Raw genomic sequence first — 11,104 nt, 5'->3', positions numbered from 1 at the left:
GGAGCTCTTCCAGCCACAGTCACACAGAAGACAACAGCTGTGCACAGCTGGAGCCCACCACTGCACTGCACTGCACATTCCAGCAGCTCCCGAGCCCACCTTTAGCAAGGGATTGCTCTGCCCCACAGCGACACCACAGCATGGCCAGCAGCAGTCTGACACTGGGGTTTCCAGTATTTCCATGAGTAAAGAGAAAATAAAGTCACACAGTAACATAGGGGGTTATTTATTTGTTTATTTAAAAGGCAAATGCTCAAGCACCAAGGCCATAGAGTGGGAAAAAGAAATGGTGACTACATCTGATTATGTGCCACCCCATAAAAAGGGAGGAGGAAAAAAACCCGAAGGACAAAAAAAGGCAAAAAAGAAGGTTTTAACCCCTCTCCTGTGTTTCAGAGTTGGCTGCTGGGCCACAGAAGGGGGTCAGGCTGCCCTGACCCCTGCTGCCCCTCTGCCCACGATGTTCCAGTGCCCCACAGCAGCACTGGGTCCCCAAGAAGTCACCTCCTGTGGTGGCACAGCAGGGAGTGGGAGCTCCTCTCTGCAGCCAGAGTGGGTGCAGGGTCCATGTGCATCATGTCCACAGGGTAGGGGGGAGCAGTGGTGGTCCTTGGCAGATGAAGTATTAGTTCTTTAGTAAGTACAATAACACGAAAAGGAGTTACAAACAGCAAAAAATATTTTTAAGAGATGTAAATTCTTTACTTGCATAGAAAACCTGCTGCAGAAGGCACCAGGTAAGAAGTACAAGAACACTTTCCACATTTGCTACGGCCATGTTCATCACATAATAACACCTCACCTCAGAGCAGGTGACGGGATCATCAGCGGACCATGTCCCACACCAAGCAGTGCAGAGGCAGCATCCTCCCCAGCCCCCCACCATAAGCATGATTTCCAGGAGAGCCTTCCCTGGGACCTGGCAAGGTCCAGCCAGAACCCAGATGGGACTATAGCAGCATGGCTTGAAGATGAAGGCGTGATTTAACAAAGGGCAAGAAGTGCGTGGAGGGAAGGAGAGAAAAACGGAGGGTTTGGTTTCAATTTCATGAAAATCATGTTTGGTCTCCTGCTACCACGTAATCATTGAAGAAGGAGGTTTCTACTAAAGCTGTGGATAAACCAGATTTTTCCAACTTCTGAAGACTTGAGTGATTTCTGACAGTTGTCACTGTCACTACAATGAGACAGATGAGATACACCAAGGCGTACTGGGACTCTGGGAGGGGAGAAGGAAGAGGAGGACAAGGAGGACTGATAGCCAAGAAACACCAGACCTGATTTTCTGGACATAAGAAATCACTCCACCAGGTCCTGGGGGCACCAGAGCTGGGGCTGGGCTGGCTGTTCATGCTCTGCATAAGGCACAGGGACACGTGCCTGTCTCTTGCTCAAACTGTAATTTGAGGAGGGGAGATGGCTGTTCTGGCTCTCACCCTCCCCTTCACACTGTTTTTCCATTTCACCTATTAAAAAAACCCCAAATCCAGAAATGCCAGTACCTGAGGAACAATAAGAGAGGTGGGAAACAGAAGCAAAGGACTCTGGTTCTCATGATGAGATGAACCAGGTCTGAGAGTGGAGAAGAAAATATGCTGCCTGCATCCATGCCTACCCAAAGCCACGTTAGTGGTGTCTCTGTCCTGAGAAATGCAGCACACAGGGGTCTCTCCCAAGCTGATTTTCCCATATACCTCAAGGTGATTTTCAGCCATTAACTAGTTTCTCCCTGTGGCACCATTCCCACTGCAGACACAGTACCAGAGGCAGGGATGTTAACTGGATGCAGAGGCGGAACAGCAAGCCAAAATTAGAAAATATGAGCTAAAAAGGGCACTCTTATTCTTCCTCCTTCAACATGCCCATTACTCCCTACAGGAAATCCCTTATAGGTGTATGTCCCTGACGTCCCTTTCCCGTGGGATGCTGACAGAGAGGAATGTGGGCTGGTGCACAAGTAGGAGAGCTTTTTCCTCTCAGTATCCCACTGCTGCACAGGGCAAAGACACTCAAGACCTGATGTCTAAATGGCATGAGAGGGTACCTCATTGCCTCTCAAATGCAGGGTGCTTCCCTTTACCCAAAAGGTTATAAACACACAGTTCCTAATGACTTTTTCTAGATCTATTTTTCACTGACAAAGAGGACAGACATCCAGAGGGAAGAGGAGATGGGACAACTGTTCGTAAATACACCCTGGATTTTAGCAAGAACAAGCTGTGTTCTTAAACAGTCAAGGCACTCCATTTGTTTCCAGTACCTTTGCCAGAAAAAGGCAGAGGACAAGTCCAGGAGAGAATCTCATCCCTCCACAGTAGCCCTGAATGTCACACCATTAATACATCCTAAGATGCTTTTTGGGGGTAAAAATTTTTTTTTAACAAATCCTGCAAAAATTCCATTTGATATCATTGCTATGAATAATAAAATTTCATACACGTCTTTCACAATACCATGCTTTCATCCCAAAACCTCCTTTCTCTTACTTTTGAGAGGAAGCAATTATCTTTGGTCCATGTTACAGGGGAGGAGGAGATAAAATCAAGCATATTCTGTGGTGGGGAAACCAGGAACATGTCCCTAATGACAATTAAGCTAAGGCATATGACAGAGGGGAAAAACCCCCAAACACGTGAAAAACAGTCTAAATTAAAACTACCCTGACATCTGGAGGATGCCAAGTGTTTGTAGTGCATCTGAATGCAGGGCCTAGCAACACCTCTGCATGACTTTGCTACAGCTACTGCCACCTGCAGTGATGCCTTCTTTGAGAGATGCATGTTCCTTCTGCAACGTTCACCAGGAGCTGGCTGCAAAATTAGAGTAGGGAAACCCTGTGCAATGGCACGTACTGTTAGGACAACGTTAAACCCCAGTAAGATTAAGAGGCACTATTCATTCTCAACTAACTCTAGCTATCAAGAAAAGGAAAAAAAAGAGACATCTAAATTAGACAAGTCAAATGGAGAGAGGGCAGTACCTCCATCAGCAGGGTGTTCCTCTCTCTCTCTCTCTCTGACTGCAGAAATAGCCCTGGTACCTGGCCTAGACAATTTGCCTGCTTTCTGGGCTGCAGGGGTTGGCCAGGCAGCTCCTGTTCCACACATCTTATGTTTAAACAAACCGGGGCAAAAGTTCAGTGGCAGGGCCAACATTTGCCTGTTCTTGGTTGCACTCACCACAGGTGAAAGCTCCTGCCAGCCGGGCACCGCCACAAGCCCACCAGCTCTGACAAGCACCACCAGTCTTGGGCAGTCCCAGAAGCACAGAGGGTAAAAATTTATCCCTGGAGGGAGATATTTCAGAGCCCAAAGGAATTACACCCAGGGTGAGCTCATCCATCTGCTGCATCCATAGCCCTGTATCCCACCTCTGCTAAGACCTGCACACCAGCAACTTTCATAACCCGCATGCAGCATCCATACGATGAGATGGGCTGAAGAGGATGCGTTTTTCACAAAAACTTACAGAGCTGGGCTAGTCTTGCCATCACACGTTTAGTCCTCCAGAAGGCTGTAAGAACAAAAGGTTAACCGGACACCCTAGTTAACCAGACTTCCACATTTTCTGGGAACTGGAACCAATCTATCTGACAATTATAAACTGTCCTTAAGGGCCATGGAAGAAAAGCTCAATAAAGCAGCTGGAACAGGTCTGAAAAGGAGCTTATGAAACCCCTCACTTATAAAGCTCTCTCTGGAGATCTGCATTGCTTCTGCTAGTGCTGTGCCCAGCTTCCAGACAAATAGTCCTGAATTTTTTAATGCACCAGAAGTATGTTAAAAACCAACGCCTTTAAATCTCCAGCACGAGAAGTTATTAAAAAGAAAACACCTGAAAGCTTCTCCTGGTATCGCAGAGGATGCTTTGCTTATTCGTGTACCTGGATGGCAACGTCTCGAGCGAGAAACTGCTCGATTTCCTCTTGGGTCAGTATTTCAGACGCGGGAGCTGCTGCTGCCGCTTCAGCCGGCGCTGGCCTCTCGCAGTTCAGGTTTGAGAAAGGGTTGAACCAACCCAAAGAGAAGGCACCGCCGAACGCCAGCTTCATTCCCTCCCAGCCGCTGATCTTCTCCCAGGTTGGCTTCTGATTCTTAAGTCGCTCGATACCCTGCAAGAAGAGGAGAGTTTAGGGTCGCCTCACGTTTATAGCAGGTATTTGGGCACTGTAGCACAGGCAGAACTGCCTATCCAACTGCCACACCGATGCTATTCGAGTTCAAGTTAACAATGAAGACAGACATCCTGCATTAGTGAGAGCTTTGTCTCTGAATTTAACAACAAAACCCTAAACAAGATCAAATTCGTGGACAATCTGAATCTTTCAGACGTATTTTGGCATCAGTTGCTATTGATTTTCATGGTACAGAGCTGGCTCCTGAAAAGCCAGCCTTTTGAGAGACACGGACCTCTTCTCATGCGGCTTTTTGAATCCCTCCAAGGAGTGACAAAACACAGTTAGAACTGTGTTTCACCTTATGTGGGCATTTTTGCAACAGTTTAGATACAGGCAAAATACTGCACCTTTTTCCAGGAGGAATTTACCAGTGCCATAGCTCGGAGATCACTCTGTGCCAGTTAAGAGCAAACATTTAAGAACACAATTTCCATTTACCAAATTATCAGAAACAAATCACAATGCAAGCCAGATAGCTCCCTGGGAGGTGAGAAATTCTGTACAGGTGGAAGTGGAGGCTTCAGAACAGGACTGGAACCTTAGTCAGTCAATATTCTGATTCATTCTCCCTCCAAGAACATTGCTTTTAGTAAAGTAAACATTTTGATTGTACTTAAAGAACAGATACACCAAATCTGGGTGGCAGCATTTTTTTCTTGGTAGTCTTTTCCATGTAGAAATAAAGAACTAAAATTTATTTTCTTCATGTATTTTCTTTAAGGCTACCACTGTGTGAAATAGGGCACAATTTTTTATGCACATCTTCTGTATCGTGTATGAGAGGAGTCAGATCTGCAGCTGTGTAGGATACACTCACGATGACACACAAGTGACCACAGAAAGTCTGTTCTTAGAGAAGCGAGAACACTGGATCCCAGTTTTGAGAAACTCAAGGAAAGGAAAAAAAAACGAGCAAATTCAGTTAAAACTGTATGAAAGAACGGTATTAGAAGAGCTGGATGAACTACACACTTGTCACGTTCTAATTCTACAGATTTTTCTTAACGACACACCACATTCAAAGCTTCGCAGCGGGGGGAAACAAATACACGCAGGAGCTCAAGCAGCACAGCTGCACTCACAATCAGCCTTACAAATAACACCATAGCAGCAGCCCAGTTTTGCAACAACACTGAGTCAGCACGAGCAGACCCAGGAGAAAACACACCATAAATTGAAACACTACGTGTGAAGCTTTTTTTGAGCTTCATTCATGCCCCGTTTCTCTGTGCTGACTTAGGAGAAACCCAGCAGTGAATGCGAAGAAAGGAACGACACAACACCAACTCGGAATTCTTCAGGGTTGCAATTTCAGGAAAAAGCCAAGCCCTGAAGGACTTTGAATGCTAAGCACAGGCCCTGCATCCCCTCGCTCTGCTCCCAAGTTTGCAAATGTACCGCTTCAAGGGCTCCAGGGAAAATCCCTTTCAGCCTCTGGTCCCTTGGGACACCACACTTGGTGCTGCTGCAGCCAGGGCCCGACCTTACCTCCCTGCTGGGCAAGCTGGGAGAGGAGCAGAGCAGAGCGTTTTAGCACTACTACCACGTGCTCTTCCTCCAGGATACTCCATTTCCAGCACCCAGTGGCTGTGCAACCGGGAGGCAGAGGCTTTAGCAGCTGAAAGCAGAAGACCACCTTTGGTTGTTGGCTGTTCCTTAGCGAACTGCAGAAATTTCCCATGCATTAGTAACAAACTGGCACCACGGCTGCAGCACTTACTGTGTGAGTATCTAGAGAGAAGGAAAACAAGAAGCACAGAGCAGGAGGAGAGACAGACACCAAGCATTTAAACCCTTCCCTGGCAGCACAAGCTTTAACCCTGCCCTCAATCACGTGCTTAATCTGTTTTGATCCCTGCTGCCATCTAGATTGGGAATACAGATTTGGAACACTTCCGGGGTGCCAACCCCTCCTTTCCTCCCCCCAAAAAAAACCACTGCTCACCTGCTCTGAGCAGCATCTGCTAACCAAGGAGATAAGCAAGGTCATGCTGGGGCTGTGCTAATGCCAATTAGGGAGCAGCTCTTTAGAGCAGGGAGGGCCATACTTTCTCTGTCTCAGCCTGACCTCACTAATCCCTTCACAGCACGTATTCAAAATAAGCACAGGTTTTGTAATTGTATCTTGATCTAATTTGGCTGCCAGCCACATGGTCAGTAGGGTGTGAGGTTATGCCTTAAAAAGAATTTAGGAGGACGGAAAGAAAGCACAGCTGTTGAAGATGTCTTGTTACTGTTTAATGAAACTTTTGGGTTTTTTTTTTAAATATATATTTAGATAAAATCTCTCACCATTACTTTAGAAAGTGGGAATTTTGTATATCAAGTTAAACCAACACCTGTTTCTTTTTCCCATGATGCATCATGGGAATTCCAAGTTACATCATTTTGAACCAATACTGAAAAGAGAAGACGTAAACCAAGAAATATAAAATACTGGACATTCCCACTTCAGAAAGAGGTACAGCATTGCAAACATGGGGACAGTAAGATAAGGTTGACCTGTGGCCACTATGATGCTGGAGGATATACCCTGTTTCCCCCACTACTGCCTTCAGTTATCTGCTCCTGCCCAGTGCCAGAGAAGGATGGTGGGCTGCATGGCCTGACCCAGAAACAATCTGCAGGGCAGCTCTTGCATGTTAGAAGCAATGCATTAATTTCTTTTCATGCACTTTCAAAATATGAAAGGAAAGAGTGAAATGAAAAGACAAGCATTGTGACAATTTGATGGTTAAGACACTGAAAGCATTGCCATTGGAAATCATGATTAAGGCAGACTTTTCTTACACCACTTCCTTGCACTTATTTCTGCTTGGGAGTATCACTTAGCTTTCCAATACTGAAGGACACTGATTTGAGTTAGACTTCAATTTCTCTTAGCTAAGTAAAACAGAACCACCAGCATCTCAAAATGGGTTGTCCTGCCCGAGAAAATACTTTCCAGAAGCAAACCAGTTTGTCTTTCTCGTATTAATACTGACTCACATTTAGTACCATTCAAATTGCATCAAATTGCACCACCAAGTTGCACAGCACAAGTAAAACTGAGGACCCTCAGTTGCTGCCACACACACCTGCCACAGGTACCAATGGCATTTCTGTGATGATGCCTCATTTAAAAAAAAAAACCAGTTTGACTGAAGATATCAATACTGCATAATGCTGTTAAACAATTTGCATTTGTTTTAAGTAAGAAAAACTCAGCAGTTACACATTTTTCCACAGTGGTCAAAACGCCAGAAGAGAGTAACCAATCTTCCTCCAAGATGCATAACCAACAAGGTTAATTAAAATAAACCCAAACAGGAATGCAGAATTCATAATCGAAGCAATTTTTAAAGCAGTGAACTGAACAGAGAGATGCATTCATTAGTTAATTGCCTAAGTCACTAAAGCCTCTCCCCCTCAATATATCTGATTTTGCATTAAGACAGCTTTTGGGCCAGATTCTCTACCAGTTCGAGTTACCACCTGCACGTGCCTCACTGGCTGAACTGACCCCAGCCAAAGATCCGGCCCTTCACTATCAAGCTGGGAGCATTCTCTGAGAAACACCACTGCACACTAAAAACAGAGTTACAACCTCTCCCAAGTGGAGACATGAAACCCCTGATTAACATATTGGTGTATTACCAGTTAACTCACTTCCAAACTTAAAAGTTGAACACTTAGTTAATTGAGCTTTGTATCCTTCTGCCTGCTTGCAAATGGAAGTGAAAGTTCAGAAAACCATTACAGATTTTTCCCAGCATTTGAAGCGAAGAAAGAAAGAACAGCAAACAAGTTTTTGCAAAAGTTTTATTGCATTTGTTTTCCATATGGAAGCATTGACAGATTGAAAAGATGCAGCATTCACATTACTTCCAAAATGAGACATCCATTAAATTTCTCCTTCCCCAATCTCCCTCCCTTTTCCCTGTGGCTTTGAAGCAGTCTAAACAGGTCAGTTTCCAAAAAAATACCATTTTATTTTAAACCAAGGAAAGAAAAGATTCCTTGGAAGTCATAGACACAGCTGATCTGTGTATTTCCTTTGTTTGCAATTCATCTGATGAGCCCATAGGAGTCACAATCCAAAAATATAAAAAAAATTCCTGCCAGAACACAAGATGTCATTTGTAGTTATGAAAGGTTTAGCTTTACCCGTTTTTGGAATGCCTTCTGTCCCTCCCACTTTCATCACCACACAGTTCATAACAGCATGCATGCTCCTTACCATAAATATTTCCCAATTTAAAACACTTACACATATATGTGCGTGCATTTACACACACACACACGTATGTATAAATATGAGAAAAGACTTACAAAGCTCTAAACCAGGGCAATGCTAAGAATATAGAATTAATCACCCTGGTACACTTACACATCCCATCAATATGAGTCTTTATAGTAATCTGGGCAATCATGTAATTTTTTTTCACGTTAACACTGTTTAGCAGGCATTGCTCTATCAAGTCATTTACCAAGACAAACACACACAAAGAACATGATTCTGCTATTCTAAACACTTGAAAATTAGCTTTCTTCCTTTCCTGCAAGTGTAAGGCATTTAATAATCCAAAGAGTCTTCTAAATCTGCCACAGTTATCCTAAAAGGGTAACAATTTCCTGCAGACTAGGGAGGGAACAGACAAAATAATGCCAGAAAGATGGAATCAGTTCTGTGGCTGGAAGAAAAAAAAAAGAGTGTGGGGTGGGAACTGGTGTTGGCAACCTTCAAGTACTTTAACTGTATGCGATCACCAGGTCAACTGGTTTTCTTGCTGTGTTGCCTTCTCGTCTTGCACCTTTTGGTACACGAAGTATCTGCTTCCCTGTTCAAGTTCACTTATGAAAGAGCAACGTGCTCCTTCAGGAAGTCCAAAGGTGTCTGTGTAGGGCTGTTGGCACTCACATGTCATCCACAGAGCTCATCACAGTCAGGAGACAGCATGAGAATTTATTCAGAAGAGGTGGGTCATAACAGAGAAGAGAGGATCCCCTTCACATTAGTTATGCCATACAGAAAGCAGAGAGAAACAAATGCCAGTAAAGTTAATGTGATAAAAAAAAAAAAAAGAGGAAAAAAAAAAAAAAAAGCAGCAGCAGTTTCAGCCAGAGATATAGAATTATCTAAAATGGTGGAATACAGGGCTTTTTTTTCTCTGCAATTATCAGCCATTTAATAGACATAAAAAAAGTTCATTTTGCTTTTCGTTTTAAACATTCATGGAAAATTTGTAACAGTAGTGCTGTAATATGTTTCTATTTTAGTGGAAATGCTGGTCAAGAATTCCTCAGACCACGTACTGGTACGGGTCTGCTTTTCCTTGGTCTGGTGTTGCGAATGGGCTAAGCCATGCTATAGAGAACGGATGGCCAAATACTGCTTTCATGTTCATCCATTTTGTTTTTTTAGCCCATCTTCTCTCTTCCTTTTTCAACTGTTCTATTCCCTGAAAACAGAAATATCACATTTTCAGTCAAATACTCAGATTCTGTAGTTCCGGATTCGGGGAGAAGTCTACTCTCAGTTACCCCTTATCCAAAGGATGGAGTAAGAAAATACAAATGCACCTGTACTGCCTTTCCTTTTCTTCTCACTGTTTTATATTTAAAAATACTAAGGCTAGAGAATGTTCCTTGGAAATAAAATTACTTTCAATTTGTTCAGTCCTAGATACTGTGATGTCAATTAAGAAAAAAACCCCACCACTTAAAACCAAACAAAAAGTATGTGCTTTAATGGCTGAACACGTTATGTGCTAACCAGATGGAAAAGTTTTAGAAGAATCCATTATAAGCTTGCAGACAAAAAAAACAAACAAAAAAGAACCAAAAAAACCCCACAAACCCAAAGATAATCTTTATAATGCTCCCAGATTCACCAAGCAAGTTCAGGAAGTGCCCATGGCTCAGTGTAGCTGAGTCTACCTCTTGCCTCTTCATATGTCATTAGAATCACTGCTAAAACATGCATGGGCTGACTGCAGGGAGAAAGGGTTAAAATAAGACACTGATTTGAAGAAATCATTGGCATTGTTTAGTAAAGGTTAGAGGCAGAACAAAAATAAGCCATCAAGCAATCAGCTGAAACATTCATTAGTTAAACATTAAAAAAAAAAAAAAAAAAAATTAAAAATTCCATATTGTGTCTAAAACCCACAAAGTGAATTTGGTCTTTCAGGAGAGCCATATATGCCTGGCCTGCCACAGAAGCAAAATGAACAAGTGCAGTCACTGTAATGCATTACTCATCCATGGGTAGCAGCAGGCAGATCATTCTGTTCTTTAACTCTGCATCTCTTGCAAGGTAAGGTTTCTCCTGACCTACATGTCTCTCCCATGCTATGGATTAATGCACTGCAATACATCTGTGTGTCTCAAATTACCGGTGCTGGGAGCTCTGAAGAACACAACATGGGTCAACTGCAGGAGTTGTGCTGATCCCCGGGAAATGCCACCTCTAGAGACAAGAGCAAAATACCAGGGCTCTGGCTCCCTTCAGGTAGAAAGGAACCATCTTAGTGGGACAGCATTCTCAAGATGAGGAATGGTGTCTCCCAATGATTGGAAGAGAAAGGTGAAAAAAGGGTAAGACACAGCCCTGCTGTCTAAAATGTGAAGTAAAACACTGCAAGAGAGCACAAGAAGAAGAATTTCACCTGGAAGTATTCCTCTGCTCAAAACAGATTGCTTGCCAGACACAGCTAGCTCAATGCTAGCAAATCAACAATGAGACATTCCACAGAGCTAAATCCTTATTCAAAAGGTACATATTCAAAAAAGAAAACAAAAATGAAAACACACAACCCAACAGGGGGAGACCATATTTCATTTTTTTTTTTTTATTTTAGATTGTGGCATTGCTCCTTTAACATCTCTAAGTCCCCAGAATTAGAGGGGCAGGGAAAATCTGGGGAACTTATTTGGTTGCCCAGC

The 11,104-nt window shown here is 43.4% G+C and overlaps 1 protein-coding gene across 3 annotated transcripts in view; it reads right to left on the bottom strand.

Annotated features, from left to right (window-relative positions):
• Positions 1-206: 206 nt before the first annotated feature.
• Positions 207-11,104, bottom strand: part of ZDHHC3 (zinc finger DHHC-type palmitoyltransferase 3) — a 33,192-nt gene continuing 22,294 nt past the window's right edge. For 2 of the 3 annotated variants that reach the window (XM_050328874.1, XM_050328881.1), the window contains exon 7: positions 207-4,111. In XM_050328874.1, coding sequence (XP_050184831.1) covers positions 3,872-4,111 — 240 coding nt within the window. In that variant the 3' untranslated portion in view covers positions 207-3,871. Of the gene's footprint in view, positions 4,112-8,685; positions 9,619-11,104 lie in introns of those variants that run through there. The other variant, XM_050328888.1, reaches the window with a different exon arrangement.

The sequence above is a fragment of the Myiozetetes cayanensis genome, unplaced genomic scaffold, assembly GCF_022539395.1.
Source record: "Myiozetetes cayanensis isolate MyiCay16 unplaced genomic scaffold, myiCay2020 scf1, whole genome shotgun sequence".
Classification (NCBI taxonomy): domain Eukaryota; kingdom Metazoa; phylum Chordata; class Aves; order Passeriformes; family Tyrannidae; genus Myiozetetes; species Myiozetetes cayanensis.
Note: the sequence above shows the minus strand (reverse complement) of the source record. Positions and strands in the feature narration are given on the sequence as shown.